General features: G+C 40.2%; 1 protein-coding gene across 1 annotated transcript in view; it reads left to right on the top strand.

Moving 5' to 3' along the window:
* The first annotated feature begins 2,462 nt into the window (after positions 1-2,462).
* Positions 2,463-23,517, top strand: part of rock2a (rho-associated, coiled-coil containing protein kinase 2a) — a 69,434-nt gene continuing 48,379 nt past the window's right edge. Inside the window, exons 1-7 of the mRNA XM_034195023.1 lie at positions 2,463-2,467; positions 11,711-11,792; positions 11,910-12,010; positions 12,153-12,290; positions 21,546-21,806; positions 22,275-22,419; positions 22,588-22,726. Coding sequence (XP_034050914.1) covers positions 11,921-12,010; positions 12,153-12,290; positions 21,546-21,806; positions 22,275-22,419; positions 22,588-22,726 — 773 coding nt within the window. The 5' untranslated portion in view covers positions 2,463-2,467; positions 11,711-11,792; positions 11,910-11,920. The remainder of the gene's footprint in view (positions 2,468-11,710; positions 11,793-11,909; positions 12,011-12,152; positions 12,291-21,545; positions 21,807-22,274; positions 22,420-22,587; positions 22,727-23,517) is intronic.

The following is a 23,517-nucleotide window of genomic DNA, read 5'->3' on the forward strand; positions in this document are numbered from 1 at the left end:
CTGGTTTACGCTTCCCCGGACATTTGGTGCTTCATTAATATTTATAAATTGCTGCTTCAGCTAAAAAGCAGCTGAATGCTCTCCAGTGTCCTGGTGGTATTTATTTATTTATTGCAGTACTAATGGAAGAAAATTGAAAGTGATACTTGCAGCTATTTCTTGCAGAAAAATGTGCATTGATTGAATGGACTAGTCACTATTTGTACAATCACCTCCACAATCTACTTATTATTGCTCCATTGTTTCTGTGCCAACAGTGATAACATTCTACACCTGCTGCCTGCAGGACTTTACCAAATTTTACATCATCACTGTTCATCATATTTCATCAATGAAAGCCCCAGACAGCTTATTGAATAGTAAATCCCCTCGGCTGCTCCATTGTTTTCACTCAGGGTCGCCACAGCAGATCCAAATTGGATCTGCATATTGATTTGGCACAAGTTTTTTGTCTGATGCCCTTCGTGATGCAACTCCACAGTTACAAGGAGAAATGTGGCAGTGGTGGGGTTTGAACTGGAAAGATTCCACACTGAAACCAAGCATACAAACCACTTGTCCACCACCCCTGCGCTTTACTCAGCAAATTGAATATAGAATTTAAATGGCGTGTTTTGGCATATATACACAGCTACAAATGTAGGAAAACAGCTGTCTGACTAAGCAGATTTAACTATTATATATTATTAAATGATTATTTAACTATTATATAAAATTTAAATTCTCTCCATCTGCAGTGCTGCTTGAAAGTTTATAAACCCCCTGAGTGTTTTACATGTTCAAAAATTTTTTTGGACATCAACAACAACAAAAAAAATCACACTTTAAATATTAAATTTTCTAAAATGATGCCCCTTAAATTTACAGTGAAATGTAACCTCTACATCATCGATTAAAATAAAAAAAAAAAAAATCAAAAAGCCAAAATGATGGCGTGAATAAGTAAGTGCAGCCTTTAATATAACATAAATAATCACTTTTATAATCCAGTTTTCTTCACACAAGTCAGGGGATGAACACATGAACATTTCCAATGTGTGGCTTTATTTACACCAATTATGAAGAAACTAGCGTGTTTGTGGGGATCCATGGGCTCTACATTGGGTCGTGTTTATAAAATAGGTAGCTGACATTTTTCAAGGGTGGCAATAAATTGTGTGAAGTTTCTATAATGAGGTGAAATGGTGTTTGAGTCCATGATGATTTTAGAACCTTAGACCTTAACAGTTTTTAGAAGAGGAACTCAACCCTTTTATTTCCTGTTAATTACGCAATTTGTAATGTTAGTTTACTTAATGTATTTATAAATCGTTTAGGTTCTTATCATATACACACTGTTGTTGTTGTTTATTTTATTATTAATTCTGTTTTGTGAATTGATTTTTAAATAGATCACAATGGAAATAAGTGTTTTCACTTTCTTGTGTCATCCATGTATTTTTAACGTATTTACAATTATATTATGTACTTACATTGAACTGTGATTTCAGTTCTCATGGTTCTGCTCTGTAGTCTGCAGGCTCCTCTTGGACTGTCTGAACTGTTGCTCCTTAATACAGTCTGTTAGGTGGTAGCTGCTAGTGGTAGTATTTTATTATTTTCTGTGTTATTTGTGTTTATATTATGTGCGTTCTTCCAGACGTTTTGTTGTGAGGCCCCCATGTAACTTTGGCCTGCTGGTCTTCAGCCCAGGTGAACCTGTCCTTTAGTCTGCCCCTGGCGAGGGCTAATGACATCCCCGAGGGTGAAACCACAAGAGTGCACCAGAGAAATAAACCAACATTAATATAAATAGCAAGGTTGGTGGATAAGTGGTTAATGCACTTGGTTTCAGTGCGGAAAGCTCCCGGTTCAAATCCCACCCCTGCCACATTTCTCCATGTTATGTGTAGTTGCATCTGGAAGGGCATCCGGCGTAAAACCTGTGCCAATTCAACATGCACATCCACCTTGGATTTGTTGAGGCGACCCCGAGTGCAAACAAGGGAGCAGCCGAAGGGACTTACGACTACTAGAAAAGGATATGAGTGATTACATTCATACCAAACAGAAAACTATACAACCAATCCAAATGAAACCCAAAACCCACGAGGACGTGCACCTGCGCTCACAATAAGACATTTTGTCACTCAGTTGCTGTTACTTTATGATTCACTTTGATTAGCCTGCCAATCATAGGTGCACAATGAGACAGAATACAGAACATAAGATAGTAAAATTAAAAATAAAATAATCAAAATGTACAAAAAATTACGTTCACATTATTAGTAAACAGCACAATTTTGATTCACCTCTAAAAGGCTTATTTTATACAAGTGCTGACTGTTCACTGAATCTTGTGCTATGCTAATACTGTAAAATTTGGTTTCCTGGTTTCTTAATTATTTTACCAAATGCATTGAACATGTATTGAACAGTTATGATGAAGAAAATTGAATAAATCTCTGTAAAAGGCAAGTGTTTGCTGGTTGTTGGAAAGCTTATAATTTGGGAACTACTGGGCGTTGAAGAAATTTAAGCCCACAGTTGGAATCAGCACATCAATTCAGTAGTTTTACGCTATGAATAAACTACACCACACAGAGCTCATACCTCCTCCATGCAAAATCCTTAACAATCCTTAAAACTTGGCAATTGCCAGGCATAAAATATATATATGAATGAGTGAAAGCACTCAGAGATTAAAAGTGCCCGAGTGAAGAATAAATAAGCCAAATAATTAGGTGGACGTTAAACATTTTACGGGGTAATATTGGAGAACTTCAAAATAGAATTCTTAGAGAGTAAATTTTAGGCTATAAAGAAACTATACAACTCAAGTGCTCTTCTTTGTTACAGTCTATAACCACTGTGTCCTTAATTTATTTTTCCCCTTCGCCCTGTTGTTCCAGAGTTGTGTTTTCCCTTGGCGGGCTTACAAACTGCTGATTCCAAGGGTGAGCACAAATTCTGTTTTTTTTTTTTTTTTTTTTTATCTCTTTCTTCTTCATCTAGTACGATCCAACTTCTAAGCATTCTAACCAACCAACACTTGGTTTTGTTGTGTCCATCTGTCTGTGTATTACAGCGACAGTAATTGTCTGTTTTGCTGTTTGTATAGATCAGTACTCTGTCTGCAGTGTACCTATATTAAATCAAATAATGTAGCAACTAAACAAATGTCCAAAAACCTTAAAAACACCACTTGAGTGAAAAATTGGGTTATAGTGCACTTAACAAAAGCATTTGTCAGCAGAGAAGACCCTCACCTTATTTCAGAGAGAGATTTTTTTTTAAGTTACATAAATGACAAGTCAATAGTGAAGTGCTCACAGTAGCATCTCTTTGGTTTTAGTCCCATTTCCAGTTAAATAGTAGCAGGCTATAATGCAGGAAGCAAAGATCCTCTGCTGCTTTTTCTACAGTTTGCATGTTCATCTTCTTGTTATAAATTGTCCCATCCTCAGCATCTCTTTTTAGCTCTTGCAGCTGCTGTGTGGGAGCTAAGAAATGGGTTGCGTCCCTCTGCATCAGTCTTTTGCAGACCCAAGATATTGGGATGTAAGTTCATCTCAAAACCCTCTCATGTGAGTTCTTCAGAGGGCGTTGACCTTGACCTAACTTTTCTGGGTCAAACCAGAGAAGGTTCATATGTCAGTCGTGTGCTCACATACCTGTTCCTCTGCAGTATTGAACAGGAGCCGTTTCTCCCTCGGGGCAGGTCTCTGGTTTTAGTCACTCAGCAGTCCACGGTTATCAGCTGCAAGTTGTAATGCAGGAAACAAATGTTCTCTGCTGCATTTTCATTTGAATTCTGTTCATCCTCTTGTCATAAATGGACCCAACTCAAGATGAAATGCTGGAAAAAGTCATATCATAGTTATAGAGACCAAAATGATCATAATTAGCAGTATTATAGAATATTATAGATAGTATTTTTAGAATGTAGTGAAAATATGCAAAAATGGTCTGTATAAAAAATAGGGCAACCACAAGTTGGTGCAGTATGGAATCCAGTTACAACACAAAATGATTATTGCGTGTAAATAATTCCCTGGATTAAGGCGGGGTATTGATAAGGATCTCACGATATGATGCAAATCGTGATACATGAAGTTAGATACATATTACAGTACTACACGTGTTTTATTGCAAAGAAAAATAAAGCTGAGACTCCAACTTGTGTACAACATGGTTAGTCTAATATTTATGTCACATTAAAATGATAACTCAGCATAAAAAGGTTTTGTCACTTAAAAAAAAGAAGATAATCTGCATTCTGTTTGTATTTCCACATCAAAATATCCTTGATATTTGTTGTGTACAAGGTAGCCTAGTGAGAAACACTCGGGTGACACCGTACTGGCAACATTAAATAATTAACATCTTTCACTGAAGTTTATATTACTGGAAAAGGAGCCGCACACATAAAATAGAAAACAATTTTTTGTAAAACCATTTCAGCAGTGTGGGCACTGGGGGGGGGGGGCGAGGGGGGGATTACATTACTGCTGTCTGCTTCCAAGAACCAATTTTTCTGCTCTGTAGCTTTACAGAAAACTCACCTGCTCTGGATTCTCAAGTTATATATTGTAAAACGCTTGACAGGACGTGTGTTTTGGAGGTGCAGCTGACAGAGAGCAATCGGATCAAAAAATAAAATTCTCAGTGTGTGCCGTACAATCACAGACACAACAAAGGCCAAATTAAATACACTCTCAGAAAATAATGCAAATTAAATACAGGTGAGACTGCTGCTTTGACACATGACGGCTCACCTGCAGAGAAAAGTAAAAGAAAAGAAAATATTCACCTCTCACTCTGCTCGTGGTCAGAACAAAAGAAATGCAACGAATTACAGGATTATATTTGTTACTGGTGTCAGACATTGCTTTGGCCACAATGTGACTCACCATCTGACAGTTCATGGTGTTTCTGGTTGTCTGCTGTTCACTCATTGTTAGTGTCACATTGACAACTTGCTCAAATAAACTGCTGACAGAGACGGGTCTGATTCCCAACACGTGCTGGTGTCAGTCAACGGTGTGAAGTGGAATAAAATCATACCAAGATTATAAAGTGCAGTAATCAGGGATCCATAATTGTATGTGTGAGATGTTGGTATTGGCCGATTAAAAACTGAAAAACTTCCTTTGTTTTTCAAAGCAGCTCCATGGTGCCCCAACTTCAACAAAGGACACCAGCTGAGGGGTATATGCGATTGAGGTGTGTGTGTGTGTGTGTGTAATGAGCCTCATCACAGAATCCAACAAACATATAAAATGTTCATATAAATTATTTGTGAACATAAGGTCGCTTCTCGAACCTTAACTTTTCTAGCAGGTGACTAAGTTCTTGCTTCAGTTGTGTTGTGATGTTCAGTTTGTGTTGGACCACACGAGTGAGAAATGACTGGAAGCAGTTTCATGACACGGCGCTGCGGTGGGTTGGATCACTTCCTGTGCTGCTGTGCTCATAGAAGATCCTCGTGCGTGTGCACGTGTGTCAGAGCAGGCGGGACACCCCCCACCCCCCGCTGTGTGTGTGTGTGTGTTTTTTTTCCCTTAAATAGTAGTTTTGTCTGAGGTCAGTCCTTTCATGGGGAAGTGAGGTTTCGATGATGAAACTGTGTTCCGCTCACAGCAGACTGGCTGCGGCGATGGAGAGAGCAGGAACACATGCAGATAAAATGGAGGGAGCGTGGCAGAAGAGGGGAAAGATGAAGGTGAAAGACAGATGGTGGTAGAAGAGAGACGAGGCTGAAGCGTACCCATTTGGACCAGTGGGTCAGATTAGTGGTTGGCTGGGTTTCAGGGAGGTCCTCGCTGAAAGCTGAGGAATGTGTTGTTGACTCATGTTGATGGATAACGTTCTCCATGTGCACCGCGTACTGTCCTGACCTCGGCTTTGTCTGTTTCTGTCTCTTGCAATATTATGTCTCTGCATTGGCCCGAGTCGCACTGTGTTCAACGACAAAAGTAGCAGAAACACTCTTTGACACTGAAGTACACAGACACATGGATCTGATTAGACTCCCGGTTGATTCGGTGGAGGGGAGCGTTTTTTCTGTGTTTTATGTGGGGTTGCAGCTTTCTCAGTAAGAGGCGGCTGCGTGTTGACATAAAACAAAATGAAGACAAATTCAGTCCGTTACACATCGTGCATTCACCCATCACCATAACACTGAACCACCTGCCCACTATTGTGTTGTCCTCCTTTTTTGTCAGCAAAACAGCCCCGACCATTGAGATGTGGATACCATTGTGCATTGTGGGAGTTCTACCACAAGATGATTGCTATTAATAATTACAAGTAAATAGTGCTGAGGTCATCTCCAACACCACAGTTTGATATGATGTGATTGACCTATTAACAGATTTAATGACACAACTCTTCTCTGGTTTATCAGAAGTGCTGATACAAACTTTTCAGATAAATAACTGATTGTGCAGCATCACTGTTTAGGGCTGAAACAATTACTCAAATTCGTTCTATTAAAATAGTCTCCATCACTGTCGTTATGTGGTCTGCTCAGGTCCAGTATCATTCGGACACGTCCAAAAGCTGCGTCGACATGTTGTCTGTCTATCTGTCTCACAGCACGGTGATGACACAGACAGACAACAGCAGCACACACACACACCCCTGAGGTTTACACACATTACAAGCTTTGCTTGTCTTTCAAACTCCGTGTCCTCTGGCTGTGACACGGCCAGTTAGCGCGGCTATAGCCAACAGCTAAAACAGAGCTGCATACCCGCGGCAGCTTGAAATCAACACTAACGCTGTGCTGTTATTTTTCTTCAGATACACCTAATCTCTCTTTTTGAGGATGGGCTGACATTAAAAAAACGCTGATGAAACCTCCTTAATTCTCATTCAGTCGCAGTTTCCACATAAATACACAGTCATCATTATTCTCGCTCAGAGGATGCAGACCGGGGTGAATCCAAACTGAGAGAGGATTGACCCCACCCTATCGCCCAATACCACTCCTAGATTATGTCAGGTGACACATGAATCAAATGGGTTTAGTTTTGAAGCCAATAAGCCAAAGGTTCTGAGCTTTGAGCCAATAAAAATGTTGGAGATGTTATGATTCTTTTTGGGTATGACAAGAATGGACAGGATTAAGAAGGAACATATCAGAGGGACGGCACAGATAGGACGGTTTGGAGACAGTCAGAGATGCGAGATTGAAATGCTTTGGACGTGTAGAGGAGGGACCCAGGTTATATAGGGAGAAGGATGCTGAGGATGGAGTCACCAGGCAGGAGGAGAAGAGGGAGGCCAAAGAGGAGGTTTATGGATGTGCTGAGGGATGACATGCAGGTGGTTGGTGTGACAGAGGAAGACACAGAGGACAGGGTGAGATGGAGACAGATTATCTTCTGTTGCAACCCATAATGGGAGCGGCCAAAAGAGGGGAAAAAAGAAGTTTAATAGATACAAACGTCTTTTTCACAATCAGATTTCTATTTATGTTGCACAGTGGCCTTTTTTTTTTTTTTTTGAGTGCAAAATGTCCATGTTTTCTTGCGGTTCAGTTTGTCTATTTACTAATCCTAGATGAGTAAATAGACTAATCCTAAATTGGCGGCGCGGTTGATTAGGGGTTTGCGCTGTTGCCTCACAGCAAGAAGGTCGTGAGATTGCTTCCTCGATGGCGTTTGTATGTTTTCTCCAGGTGTTTGTGTGCGTTCCCTCCAGGTGCTCCAGCTTACTCCCACATCCACAGACATGCAGGTTAGAGGAATTGGGCACTTTGAAGGTCGTTTGGTGTGAGTGAGAGTGTAAATGCGTTTGTCTGTATGTGGCACTGCGATAGACTGGCGTCCTGTCCAGGGTGAACCTCACCTGTCACCCAGTGACTGCTGGTATAGACCCCAGCTCCACCTGTGACCCTGAATTGGAATAAGCAGGCATGGAGAATGAGTGAATCTTGGGAATTATCATGTATTTCTTTGTCCGTGGGGATGATGGTGATATATATCAATTCATTTCATTTGTATAATCACATAAACCTATTCTAGACATCAGTGTTTTTTATCAAGATAAATACCACTAATCTATATTTTGTTGCTGTAAAATATCTCCAACCAGGGTATTTTGAACTTTCGGTAGTTATTCCTACTGATATTTATCCATGGAGTTTAATATTCACATGCTCATCAACATATCATCAACTCCTCTTTTATTTTCTACCAAATTTATTCTCCAAAATTATCCAGTGACTTTGAACAAAGTAATTAAGACAGAGATGTGATGATATACACTCTTCATAAACTAATGTGATTTCAAAATCTGTCAAGAGCACTTTGAGAATAATCACAAGGACAACCATCCAGGCCTACCAGAATAGAGAACATTTACTTTAAAAAAACCACTTCTGTACAACTCAGAGGACGCTGTCTTCACACACTACAGAGTATTTCTGTGTGTCATTTCTTCATGTAAATGTGGAAATCATAGCTTTCAAATATTTTTCTCCACCAATATATCATTGATAAATCAGCAAATGGCCTCAAACCAGTTAGAAATTTCATCAGTGGAGTTATATTATGATGAAATGTTATGAAGGTGTATCATGTAAGAGACAAAGACGAAGTTGATCACAAAGAAGACGTCTCATGTGCAGTCACCGATCACAAACATCAAGGACTCACTCCAGTACTTCAGAAGTGATATTGAGGATGGTATTGTTTGTCAGTATTAAAAGGAAACAGCCGAAAGACAAAGAAGAAGTAATAATATCTATGCAAAATTCACAGTTATCTGATAAACATACATTTTTCAGATGCAGCAAACTTTTGCCAAATTCACTTGAAAACCCAGCACAAATCTTGCGGGAGCAGGCGGTCAGCACTTTGCTTCGGGCAGCTAAAAATAAACACTGCGGGAACAGAAGCGACAAGATGACTCAGTCAAAAAATGAGAATAGTGTAAAGTATGCGTGTCTACCAGACTCGCTGCGCTGTGTTTGTCTCTCTCTGTTCGCTGTTTGTGTTAAATTAGAACTGTCAAATGAAACTGTCTTTAAACTGAAAACAACCATATAGTAACGCTATTCCTGATCAGTGCGTCAAAAGACTTACAGGCCATCGTTGCGGGAGTGGGTGGGACTGTAACACACGCGTTGCGGGTGCAGGCGGGAATGGTCAGAATTTTTGCGGGTGGGAGTGAGACAGAGAATATAGTCCCACGCAAGGCTCTACTGCAAACTCCACACAGACAGGGTGGGAACCGATCCCACAACCTTGCTGTGAGGTGCCAGTGCTGACCACTAAGTCACTCCTTAACATTTTACAAAACTAATGGGTTCTTACCTGAACATTTTTGGAGCTCTTTCTGGAGCAAAACATAGCTCTGTGAAATGTTAATATGCTGAGATTGAAAAGTTACACAAATTGGCTTTTTATAAACTTTTATCTGTGGAGGATTTGTTGTTTGATATTTATAGTCCGTGGACCAAGCGGGATTTTTGGTACCGCTTAAGGGGACTAAACAACACTTACAATCCAGCCTCAGTGTACCATGACCTAAACAACAAGCCAATACCTGGCTGAGGTCCCCCACCTACTATGCTGATACAGCATGGTGACACATTAAATAAGCACATACTGATGCATTTAGCCAATTTTAGTGGTCTCCCTGTTTCGTGGTGGGGGTCAGTGTCAAGGTCAAATGCAGTTGGCTTAAGGGAGCTGAGATGAATGATTTACTGTAGGGGTTCGATGCAAATTTAAAAGAGAAATTTGGTCCTGAGAAGGCAAAATATCCCACAAAAGTCGATTTTATATCCATTTGCATGTTTGACCTTGACCCTGAGGTTTAAGAACAAATGTAACATGCTAAAGGGAATCAGGATACATTTTTTGCTGTAGGTGTACAATACAAGCATATGCTCTAGAATTTATATTTGAGAGGAAAAAGTGGTATTTTGGGGTAAGAAAGTTGCTGTCTTTGTTGTTACCTCAGATGACCATGGAAATCTGGGTCAAAGTCATATGTGTAGATGTCACATTTGTGCCCATTTACAATATGATACCAGTAAGTAATGCCTCAGAAAGGAGCAGCTGGGAAATCTTCTTCAACCCACCGTCATCTCACACTGTCCTCGTCACTCCCAAAGAGAATCATAATATTTATAGCTCTGCCTCCTGTCTTGTAGACTTTCGCCTTCACTCTTGCAGATATGCTTCAGTTACAAATTACTCCAGCCACCTTTCTCCATCCACTCCATCCTGGCTGCACTCTATCCTTCACCTCTCTACCACACATCTTGCTCCTACTGACTTTCATTCCCCTTCTCTCCAGAGCGTATCTCCAGGCTAGACTCGACCTGCTCTCTACTCTCACTACAAATCGCAATGTCATCTGTAGACATCATAGTCCATGGAGACTCCTGTCTGATCTCATCCATCAACCTGTCCATCACCATTGTAAACAAGAAAGGACTCAGAGCTAATCCTTGGTGTAATTAAACCTCCACGTTGAATGAGTCTGTCATTCCTACTGGACATCTCACTGCTGTCACACTGTCCTTGTACATGTCCTGCACCACCCTAACATACTTGACCTTTCTAACCCTAGATTCTACTACTCTTTGCCATAACTTCATGCTGTGGCTGATCAACTTTATGCCTCTGTAGTTACTGCAGCTGTGCACATCACCTTGTTCTTAAAATGGGAACCAGCACACTTCGTCTCTACTCCTCAGGCTCCTCTCACTTTTTAAGATTTTATTAAACAATCTGGTTAGAAACTCCACTGCCATCTCTCCTAGACATTTCCATGCCTCCAGTGGAATGTTGTCTGTACCAACTGCCTTTCCACTCTTCATCCTTTACCAGTCATACTGCCAGTGTTCAAAGTCCCGACTCTCACTTCCACCCTTCTAGTTTTCCTCTTCTCCTGCTGTCTCTGGACACATTCTCCTCTTCTTCTTTTTCACCCAGCAGTAGCCCAATGTCTGCCAGTACCCTTTTGGGCAACGACACCAAGGGCGACCGACCAATCTGGAATGGAAATTCGATTTGTACTCTGCCTGTTTGTGCTGGCTTGTTTTATGCCAGATGCCCTTCCTGATGCAACCCTGGTAATTTATCTGGGCTTCATAGGTGTTGGAAATATTCCTCAGAGATGTTGATCCATATTGACATGATGGCATCACACAATCATCCATTCAGCCAGTCTGTCCATTCTCCTCTGACATCAACAAGACATTTTTGTCCACACAGCTGCCGCTCACTGGGTATCTTCTCTTTTTTGGACCATTCTCTGAAGTTGTGTGAGGATTTAGGGCATCCAGTGTAAAACCCAACATGGACATGTCTGTACTTTTCTTTTTTTATGCAATAAAAGCGACAATGTGATGACAGAACTGTGTTAGTTGTGATCACTTGTTGATCTGGCTGTTTTGTTCTGACAAGAATGACTGTTCATGTTAAACAAATTAGTCTTTAGACCCATGTGACTTGAATCAGAAGTCAACTTCCACATGTTATTGTTTCTGCCACATGTTCATTTGTCCCTTCTGCTTCATAGATTTTCTGGGAGAATCCTGTAGTTGTGGTACATCATGCAGAACGTGTACTGTGAACTGACATTTTATATTTCTATGCATTTCACTCATAGCCGATGGATGATGTATGTTGGTATTCCAGAAAAAAACTGAATTGTGTTTTCTGTTTGTTAGTCCTGATGATGAAGTGTTTTTCTGTCTCTGCAGGATTCCATCAGTGCCCTGGTCCTGGACTTGGATTATCCTGCACTACGCAAGAATAAAAACATTGAAACCTTCTTAAACAGATGTAAGTATTTTTATGGTTTGAGTGAGAAGGGGAAGAATATTTATTTTTCTTTTGGAAGTTGCTGCTTTATGTTTACACATTTCCTTTTCAAACGCATTAAAACTCTTTTTACATCAGATGAGAATGTCATGGGACAAATGCAGGACCTCCAGATGAAATCTGATGACTTTGACAGGGTTAAAGTTATTGGTCGAGGTGCATTTGGGGAGGTTCAACTGGTGAGTTTTTTTTTTTTTTTTTTTCCTAAAAGGTAACATTTCTCTCTCTCTCTCAAAAGAATCACTGGTATAGTACATCTTGAAGGTTGCTGACCTGTTTCCATGGCATTCTAACTAAATAATTGGGTATATCACCTTTCAGGTCAGACATAAGGACTCTCGGAAGGTGTATGCCATGAAGGTGTTGAGCAAATTTGAGATGCTGAAGCGCTCCGACTCTGCTTTCTTCTGGGAAGAGAGGGACATCATGGCTTTTGCCAACAGTCCTTGGGTTGTGCAGGTACAACATTTAAGTCTCTGCTCGTTGTAATTAAACATAAGGTGCTGCCAGACTCTCTCAAAAGATATTTGCTGTCTGCGCTACTCCTTTTGTCATTTGTGATGTGGTTTGCTCTTTGTAAGCTAGGTACACTCACCTGCCACTTTATTAGGCACACCTTGATAGTACCAGGTTGGACCCCCTTTTGCCTTCAGAACTGCCTTCTTCATGTCATAGATTCAACAAGGTGTTGGAAATGTTCCTCAGAGATGTTGGTCCATATTGACATGATAACATCACTCAACCAGTCTGTCCATTTGCCTCTGACCTCTGACATCAACAAGGCATTTTCATCCACACAGCTGCAGCTCACTGGATATCTTCTCTTTTTTTGGACCATTCTCTGTAAACCCTGGAGATGGTTGTTGGTGTAAATCCCGGTAGATCATCAGTTTGTGAAATACTTAGAGCAGCCCATCTGGCACCAACAAACATGCCACGGTCAAAGTCACTTAAATCCCATTTCTTCCCCATTCTGACTCTGTTTGAACTTCAGCAAGTTGTCTTCACCACATCTAAATGACTGAATACATGGAGTTGCTGCTGTGTGATTGGTTGATTAGCTGTTTGTCGTAACAGGCAATTGAACAGGTGCTCCTTAATTAAGTGGCAGACGAGTATACGGTATGGTATGCAGGGTTCTAGCTAGCGCAGACTTGCGTTACGGCCCATTACGTTATAATTTTGGGCCGTTACGATTTTCAGTACAGCGTCGATAATCAACCGTTTCTGCAGCGCGACTCCAGTTTGAAGCGTGAATCGAAGCAATGCTTTGATTCAATGGTTCGTGGCTCTTTGATTCGCTGCTCTTCAAGAAGCAGTAAGTCCGCTTCTTCACCCCTCTGAAAGCCATTAAAATATCATGAGTCACTTTTGTGTGGATTAAAGTCATTAACTGGGACTCTTGTCTTGTTGCAATCAACAAACAAGAATCGTCCTCCGTTCCGTTGTCACAGCTTTAAACGCTGCGCGGCTCTCTACCGAGGTCCGCTCGAAATTAATAACTTCAAAACGAATTGCTGCTTTAAATAAAATGACACCTCTTACAAACGTTGCAATACAGACAAGAAACTACAATCGACTAAAAGTTTTTTCCTCCCAAAATGAGACGTCCTGCATTCTTTATGAACCTGACCTGCAGCACAGCTGCAAGAGCTCAGCTCAGAGGTATGGAAAGACATTCATGCCAATAATGTCTGAAAGGAAATGCTTTTGACAAAAACTAACAGATTTTATTTCTGTTTATGTCCAGAGATCAAGGATCCACCATGTAGAGTTTGTGTCCAGAGTTTAAGGATCCAGTAACCACTTTCATATTTATTTACTTTAAGACTCAATAAAATGTTGTTCAATTTCAACTTAATCAGCTTATAAAGCGCCAAATTAGAACAAAAGCCGTCTCAAGGTGCCTCACACAGAACAGTTCAACATAAAAAAAAAAAAAATTAAAATACCTAATTAAAAACAGAAGTAAAAGAATAAAACATAACAAAATAAAAACTACTCATAAGAAAGAGAATAAAAATAGGTTTTAAGTCTTGACTTAAAAATTTCCACGGACTCCGACTGTCTCACTGAGGGTCATGTACTGGTAACCCAGAATGAGATTGTCCACTCAACAAACTTCCCCAGCCTTCTGGACATGATGAAGGGACTTGGGCTGTCGTACCTGGCTTTTCCCCTTTGGGTACTTAGCGAGAACCCTGGTATGTATATGGTAAAATAGAGTGAGTGAACAGATAACAAGTTACTGAAGTTCAGAGATTCCCAATTTCTTATCTTTGAAGGGCCAAAAATGAATCTGGATGGAGGTTTACAGGCAAAGAAAATACTGATGTGTGTATTATATGCATACAGTTTCTTTATAATTGCAGTGTTGGCCTGAATATAAGATAACCCTGGTTATAAGACCTGTATTCAACACTTATTGAAAAAATGAGAGGGAGCAAGTGCTGGCTCAATTTAATTAAAGGGTAGTGCAGAAAAAAAAAGTTGTGCAATAATAAGTATTCACAGTGGAAACCTTCTGTGCTCACCACTTGCATTGTGACAAAGCAGTAAACTTCGATGGTATCAGATGAAGCCAATGCAGAAATGCAGTTCCCTGACTGGCCACTTGAGGCTGGCTCCAAAACAGAGCACTTTCCCATAGGAGTCCATGTTAAAATGTCCAACTTTAGAGCAGAAATAAACAGGTTTACAGCCTGGTACAAAAAACAGTTTTGGTGTCTACAGATAGTTTCTGCTTCCATTGCAGCTGTACAGGGGTGATTCCCCCCCCCCCCCCAAAAAAAAAGTCTCAGCTTAACATGTCTTAAGCACTAAAGTTTAAATTTGGGGGTGTGGTTGCTTTGAGAGACAGCAGCTGAGCTGAGTGTCTCGTCTCATCTTAGCTCTGAGTCAGCTCGATGTAGCTGGTTGTGGAGACTATATCTTCTTGGTTGGACTATTTTATTATTGACTTATGGAATAATGCGGTGTGTGTGCGGTGAAACGTCCCAGCGGATCATCTAAAATCTCTCTGTTGTAGTATTCACGCTGAGTGAAATTCTTGTCAGATTTAATATTGTATGCTAATGGTGTTTACATGTTTAGTAGTCACTGATAGCTTCAGTCATGACATCCCGTTAATGCACAATTACTGAGAAAATAAGCGGCTCATAACTTTTAATGCCCACATCAAAGTAAACTGATAGAACCACTACGCAGTCCCCAAATATATCATTTAATAAACACACAAACGCAGGTTAGGTGGTCTGGACGGGGTACACACACACACACACACACAACCTCATTTAAAAAAATCTGTGGGTTTAAATCTGTGGGAGGTGCTGTGGGAGTATGGAGTGAGGGGGTCATCCAGGGCCATCCAATCTCTGTACTCACAAAGCTGTGCTCGGCAGTAAGTCGGACTCGTTTCCAGTGGAGGTTAGCCTCCTCCAGGGCTGCACCTTGTCACCAATCCTGTTTGTGATATTCATGGACAGAATATGGAGGCATAGTCGGGGGAGGAGGGTTTTCAGTTTGGTGGGCTCAGATTCTCATCACTGCTTTTTGCAGATGATGTGGTCCCGTTGGTTTCATTGGCTGGTGACCACAAGTACTCAAAGGATCGGTTCACAGCCGAGTGTGAAGCGGCTGGGATGAGGATCAGCACCTCTAAATCTGAGGCCATGGTTCTCAGCAGGAAACTGATGGATTGCCTACTCTGGGTAGGGAATGTGGTCTTGCCCCAAGTGAAGGAGTTCAATTACCTCAGGGTCTTGTTCTTGAGTGAGGGGACAGTGGAGCGTGAGACTGACCGGAGAATTGACTCAACAGGGACGGTGTTGCATTCGCTCTACTGTACTGTTGTTATGAAAAGGGAGCTGAGCGAAAAGGCGAAGCACTCGATCTACTGGTCAATCTTCATTCCTACTCTCACCTATGGTCATGAGGGTTGGGTCATGACCGAAAGAACTAGATTGCGAGTACAAGCAGCCGAAATGAGCTTCCTTAGGAGGTTGGCTGGTGTCTCCCTTAGAGATAAGGTGAGAAGCTCTGTTATTAGTGGGGAGCTTGGAGTAGAGTTGCTGCTCCTTCACATTGAAAGGAGCCAGCTGAGGTGGTTCGTGCATCTGGTAAGGATGCCTCCTGGGCGCTTCCCAAGGGAGGTGTTCCAGGCACGTCCATCTGCAAGGAGACCCCGGTGAAGACCCAGGACTAGGTGGAGAGATTATATCTCCACACTGGCCTGGGAACGCCTCGGGATCCCCCAGTCAGAGGTGGTCAGTGTGTCCTGGGAAAGAGAAGTCTGGGGTCCCCTGCTGGAGCTGTTTCCCCTGTGACCCAATCCCAGATAAGTGGTTGTAGTTGAGTAATAAGTAAGTGAGTGACTGACTGCGTAAACTGCACTATACTGCTCCCACTACTCCCTGCCTGTAAGTTGTTTGATTGTGATCATCTTGTGTAATTATCATGTGTATTGTCCTTATGTATTTAGTGTATTGTACTTATTCTAAGTTTTTTGTGTCATTGCACATGCTACTGCAAATGTGCACTTTGTTGAATTGCACAGTTTATTGTTCTGTGTAGCACTTTGATCCTGGTTGAAACCTTTCACTTCACTGTGTACTGTATACTGTGGTACATGGTTGAAATGACAAAAGCTACTTGACATGGTGTTGTAGTGTATTCTTAACTCTTTACCATAACGTCATGTTGTGGCTGATCAGCCTCATACCTCTGTCGTTACTGCAGGTCTGCACATCACCCTTGTTCTTAAAAATAGGAACTGATACACCTCTTCTCCACTCTGTGGGCATCCTCTCACTTTCCAAGATTGTATTAAACAATCTGTATAAAACACAGCTGCTGACATCAGTGTCTGCTCAGCATTTCCATTTTGAGGCTTGTTCCAAAAAGGAACAGGTTCCCATGTTAAAATATCTATCTTGAGAGCAGAAATGAACATGTTCACTGAAATGTCATCTGCACCAGCTGCCTTTCTTCCCTTCATTTTCATCACTATCTTCACTTCACTTCTCTCCACATCATAAATCAATCTCTCTCCTCTCTCCTCTCTCTCCTCTCTCTCTCTCTCTCCTCTCTCTCTCTCTCCTCTCTCTCTCTCTCTCTCTCTCTCTCTCTCTCGTTTTCTTCATTCATCAACCCCTCAAAATACTCCCTCCACCTTGTCAGCACATGCATCCAGTATCACCCTAACCTGTCGCACATCCTTTCCAGCACAGTCCCTTTGTCTGGCCAACCAGTCCTTTTCTACTTCTTTAGTGTTCATCTTCATGTTCAGCTCCCTATATGCCTTTCCCTCATCTCTTTTCACCTTACACTATGGGTCCTTGTATTATTGTCCACTTCCATCCTCATCTCTCCAATGATCCCACTTCAACTTTGTTTAATCTGCTTATTCCTAAATTATTAATTTGCAGAAAATGTATTAGTTGTCACTGTGGGCCACAACAAAGGGAGTGTGGACCAACTGTGGTCCAGAGACTCCACATTGGGCAGCCTGGTTGAGACAGACCGAAGGATGGAAGAAGTGTGCCGGCATAGTCCACAACATAATCCTTGTTGTGGGGTTGTGTGAATTTGTGAGTGTTATTTGAATTTGAAAACGTAACCACTGTTAAACACAAAACTATGCATTTGCTGTCGTAAATTTATGTGTTAAGACTGTCTCTCACTCTCTTAAGGACCACATTCCTGTAATGGACTGGCATCCCGTCCAGAGGGAGTTTTACACTGTAATCCAGTTTTATTTCGGTGTTGGACAATAATTAATGGACCTAATGGTGCGTTTTAGGGTAAAAATGTGGTGAAAGAGATCAGTCCAAAAAGCAACTTTGTTTTGGGTCATTCCATGCCAAATCGGTCAAATTTTAAAAAATTCCCCACATGACCCCTTCCAAAAAAAAAAAAAATTGTACTTGTTCCCCAGCCAGAGAACTGGAAATACCCCAAGTTTTAATGAGCCAGCTGTAATACTTTAAGCACAGGAGCAGTTTCAAAATCGCAGCATTTTTGTTCTTATTTGAAAAAAGCACTTTCTGGCCAATTTTGGAGAGCAATATAGCCTAGCCAAATTGAAACCCTTCAAACTTACCATTTTAGGTAAAATCATACTGGAAAAGCCATATCTGGCATCAAAACAATGATATCTGGCTTAATTTTTTATCCAACTGTTCTTAAAAACTGCCAAAAATGGTATTTTTTTCTAAACGAGGTCTGACTTTGAGCATGCACTGTGTCAAAATAGATTAATGCCCACGCTTCTCCTTACAGACATAGACTGTCATGAATCAGTTACAACACCAGAATGTTTCATTTTTCCATTTCAGCCAAAATTGTGCTTGTGAGGGAAAAATTGAAATCGTGCAATTTTGATTTTTCGCAAAAATACCCTCTAATTGACCACAGAAATCACCAGGTGAGCAATTGATTAAAAAATTGAAATTTCAACCATGCAATTATATGGATGTAAAGATGATATATACTAAATTTCAAGTTTGGGCAAGAAATATTTATATTTTAATTATTTTTTTACAATAGGCAATATTGTGTGAAATCGCACATTGACTATATGGTGTTAAGTCTTAATCAATGGGCTAGAAATGTGAATATATAGTTATTACATAATAACTATAATAATTATACAGTTATTTTAACTTGGTAAAAAACTGTATTGCTGATGGATGCAACAGCACAGGGTACCCAAATGAATGATAATTTTGACAATTTCCCAGAAAAAGGTCAGGCTATATTTAGAATTTCCCAGAAGGTGGGATTAACTGAACAACCTAATTTCAACCTGGTTTCCCAGAAATAGGTCAGAGAATTTCTGGTAATTCTGACCATTGCCTAATCATATTCTCATCAATCATGGAGGCAAAATGTGCTCTAGGGTTGACTTTGCAAGATGAATATCATCGAAAGACATTGTGTAAGACAGTTGGCTTTCACAGTTTTGTTGATTTGAGTGATGCTGGAGCTCGCAAGTACAGTCTGAATGACAGTGATCAGAACAAAGTTGAGTCACTTCTCCCAGGGTTTTTGCACACATAACATGCATACTGATGACAAATATTATTATAGTAGCTGATTTACTTTTAGCCTTTTTGCGTGTTCTGTGTCTGCAGAAAACACGTTTTCCTGAACATAACCCAAGAACATAGTTTTCGGACATGATGGCTTTGTTTGGTATACATGGTATACCTAGAATAAGAGCGCTTTGTTTGCAAATGTGTGCATTTTAAAGATTATGTAGGAAATATTACTTGTTCACTGTGTATTTTACTATTAAATATAAGAACTGAATCATTCAGGTAAACCTTGAAAGTATTTTTAGATTACATGACATTGTATATCGTGTTGTTGGATCTGTATTCATAAAAATGACTTTTCAGAAAAATTAAAAATATATAAATATTTCTTGCCCAAACTTGAAGTTTAGTATATATAATCTTTACATCCATATAATTGCATGGTTGAAATTTCAAATTTTTTATCAATTGCTCACCTGGTGATTTTTGTGGTCAATTATGGGGTATTTTTGCTAAAAATCGAAATTGCGTAGCTTCAATTTTCTCTCGCAAGCAAAATTTAAGCTGAAATGCAAAATTGAAACATTCTGGCATTGGAACTAGTTCATGAGAGTCTATGCCTGTAAAGAGAAGTGTGGGTATTATCCATTTTGACACAGTGCATGCTCAAAGTAAGACCTCCTTTAGAAAATATACAGTTTTTGGCAGTTTTTAAGAACAGTTGAATCAAAAATAAAGCCAGATATCATTGTTTTGATGCCAGACATGGCTTTTCCAGTATGATTTTGCCTAGGATACTACGTTTGAGGGGTTTCACTTAATTTGGCTAGGCTATATTGCTCTCCAAAGTTGGCCAGAAAGTGCTTTTTTCAAATACAAACAAAAATACTGTGATTTTGAAACAGCTCCTGTGCCTAAAGTATTAGAGCTGGATCATTAAAACTTGGGGTATTTCCATTTCTCTGGCTGGGGAGCAAGTGCAGTGTTTTTCAATTTTTCTGGAGGGGCTCATGTGGGGACCACTGGCTGATTCTCACAAATCCAACAAGACAACAGCCCAATTTCATAGCCTTAACGGTAAGTGCACAATCAGGTGTTACCATTTTAATAATGCAATGTTACCAACCTATATCTCATAAAATAATGCCATTAGGGACATTAGAAGCTATTGCTAAGGACCCTTGGGCATACCTTTATCTGTTCCCTGCTTTTTACAGTTTGCAAATGCATAAAAAACCTAAAAAATGGTGAATATACGTATGGTGAAAAAATGCAGTTTTTTTGCATGTTACCTCGTTTCATGTGAAATTTGCTCATTATAAAATAAAGCTGATATTTATCCTCTCGAACCTTTCAAAGAACTACACCAATCAGTGACATTCCCAGTATTTCTCTGGTCATGACACAAGTTATGAAATCAAAATATCTTCACTTGGAGCCAAGCAGCGGTCATGTGAGTAAAATAATAGGTTTGTAACCAGAATCCAAATTTGTCAATTCATTTGAGAAAACACTATGTTCTAAACATAAATCCTTTGATTTCATAATTCCTGTTTATTAGATTTGACACCTAAATGGATCCCCTACAAAACAGTGCTAGTAATTTGTTTCAGTTTTATTGCTGGAACTTCTGGGAAATTCACATAATCAGGGATGTGGATGTCCCCCAAAATATTGTAGTCTCCGTAGTAGCATACTCACAGAGAGGCAACACTAGGTGCAGGAATGATACCAATATATTTCACTAGAGTGTCTTTGTCTCAACCATGATCTAGAAATTGGAAGTGATATATTTATTTTTAGTACCTCAAGAATGACAATTTGTGCCAAATGTAGTCTCTGTAGAGCCTTGTAGTCTCCGTAGTAGTAGCTCTATACTGGAATCACTTGTAAAACTATGATGGAGGTTTTACAGCAGAAATTTTGGTCCAGTCTTTTGACTCACATTATAGGACACAGAAATAACACCATTTCCAATGCTTTGGTGTGTAACTTTTGGAATAAAAGAGTTCTTCACAAACCTAATGTAGTCTCTGTAGTACCTGTTTTTGTTCACAAGGATCAAGCACTCGGTCTGTCACTGAAAAAAAAAATCTAAATGGTATTTGCTCATGAAATTCTGCATGAAGATCCCTTGGGATGTTGTTATCATTGTGAAACAAACTATTAAGCATTATACTGAATTTCATTTTTCGCCAAAAGTGAAACACTAGTGGTACACCTGATTGTGCAATTACAGATAAGAGTGTGCATATCATGAATGCTTGGTCTTGTTGGATTTGTGAGAATCTACTGAATCTACTGGTACCTTGTTTCCCATGTAACAATAAGAAATATACTCAAAACCTGGATTAATCTTTTAGTCACATAGCACTACTATTATTCTGAACACTGCTGTATACCTGTCTGCCACCTGCTGAACATGTCTGGACATATTGCAGTGAATAATCTTATAACATTTGGACAGCGGTGGACATTAGGAGCAGGTTTGGTTGGAGTTGCTTGAGATAAGCTTAAATTTGTCAGTTTTTCATTTCTGAAATATTTTGAGATCTTCAGCATAATTAATTTGAATAATAATCTGACAATCTAAGAAAAAGTGATACAACAAATGACAGTTTTCTTTGTGACAAACTGTTTTTTTTTTTTGTTTTTTTTTTTGTGCTCGTGTATCCAGTTGTGCTGTGCTTTCCAAGATGAACACTATCTCTACATGGTGATGGAATACATGCCAGGAGGCGACCTGGTCAATCTCACCAGCACCTACGATGTGCCGGAGAAATGGGCTAAGTTCTACACCGCAGAGGTGGTGATGGCCTTGGACGCTATTCACTCCATGGGCTTCATTCACCGTGATGTCAAGCCAGACAACATGCTCCTGGACAGACTGGGACACCTGAAGCTGGCTGACTTCGGCACGTGCATGAAGATGGACGCTGTGAGTTTTCTCACATCAGTGAACCCTCAGCATATATGAACACAGTGCTTCTGAAAAATACTTCATGATCACCAGGACCAGGCTTGACAGAAAATAGACTGCTCTGAGGATGAAAAAATAGCCACACGTAGCTACACAGTAACTGGAAGAAATGCTTAGTTCAGATCATTCATAGAAACACTGTATAGCTGTTACAACACTGTAAAGACTATAATTTGTATAAATGTGAAGTGGTGATGCTCACAACAGGTTGTTCTGCTTGTTCTCCTGAAAAATGTGCATTCATATTTTAGTTTACAGATCTGTTGTATCAGTTTAAGATCTGGGATTGGAAGGATAACTCAATGAAAGCACTTTATTTCAAGCTGATGCATCTATAATTTGTCTTATTTTATGACAAAAAACCCTTTGGACAGTATCCTTCAGGGGCTGTGAAGGTTATTGAGTAGTCCTGTGTTTCTGTTGCAGACTGGCATGGTGCACTGTGAGACAGCGGTCGGCACCCCGGACTACATCTCTCCAGAGGTGCTGAAATCCCAGGGAGGCGATGGGTTTTATGGTAGAGAGTGTGACTGGTGGTCTGTCGGGGTCTTCATCTTTGAGATGCTTGTTGGTCAGTAAACATTACTTACGGCCAAAAGAATTTCACCAGACAGCTGTGGAAAGATTGTGTACTTAACTCCCTCCTCATTTGTGTTGTGAAATTCATTTTGGAACTATATCAAGAACAGTGTAGAGTTGTAGTTTATCATTCCTAAATGTACGGTTTAATCTTTACCAGGTGACACGCCATTCTACGCCGACTCTCTAGTGGGAACCTACAGCAAGATCATGGATCATAAGAACTCCCTCAACTTTCCTGATGATGTGGATATTTCCAAAGATGCCAAAAATATCATCTGTGCCTTCCTCACTGACAGGTGTTATGATTTATAAAAGAAGTTTGAGTCCCAAAAGTCCTGTTCTCACTTTTTGGGATATACATCCCAGAGGCTCACAGTCTACACAGGCACGATAACTTGGACAGTTCATGAGATCGATGCAAACCCGAGGAGGGAATTGTTTTGGTTATATGGTAGTGGTGTAACAGATCACAGCCGATCCATAATCCATACACATAACATCAGCAGTGCGCGTCTGTCTGGCTGTTTTCTGATCACGCAGACCCGCAGAGCCAATAACAGCAATTAAAAACAACCAGCGCACCTGCTTTTCTCTTCTTGTCTGTTCTGCAGCTTGCACACAGAACATGCAGCCCTCAGGTGCAGGGCTGTAACGACAGGGGTGAGGGCTACAGGCAAGGTTTCAAACTACAGACCTTCAACGGTGTATATCTGTGAAAGTGAAAACAGCCGTTAACCCTTTACCTACTGAGGCTATAAATGGACGATTGGTTATAATTTTTTATTGTAGCAATAAATTTCAGAAATAATGTTCTATGTTTGTGTGCTTTGGTACCCTTTTCCAAGAGTACCTGAATTTCAATTATATTACACCTGATTAACTATTTATACACATTATTTGTAAGTTTTAGCATTTAAAATGAGAAAAAAACACAAAAACAAACTTGATTTTTTTTTTCAGTTTTTTAGTGAAAAATGATTATGTAAAGGAAGTTTGGATTTCACATTTTTAACAGGAAGCTCTAAGTGTTTACAATCAAAATAATTAATTTTGTGTGTCTAGAACCCAGAAACAGTGCAGAAACAGT

The sequence above is a fragment of the Thalassophryne amazonica genome, chromosome 19 (assembly GCF_902500255.1).
Source record: "Thalassophryne amazonica chromosome 19, fThaAma1.1, whole genome shotgun sequence".
Taxonomy (NCBI): domain Eukaryota; kingdom Metazoa; phylum Chordata; class Actinopteri; order Batrachoidiformes; family Batrachoididae; genus Thalassophryne; species Thalassophryne amazonica.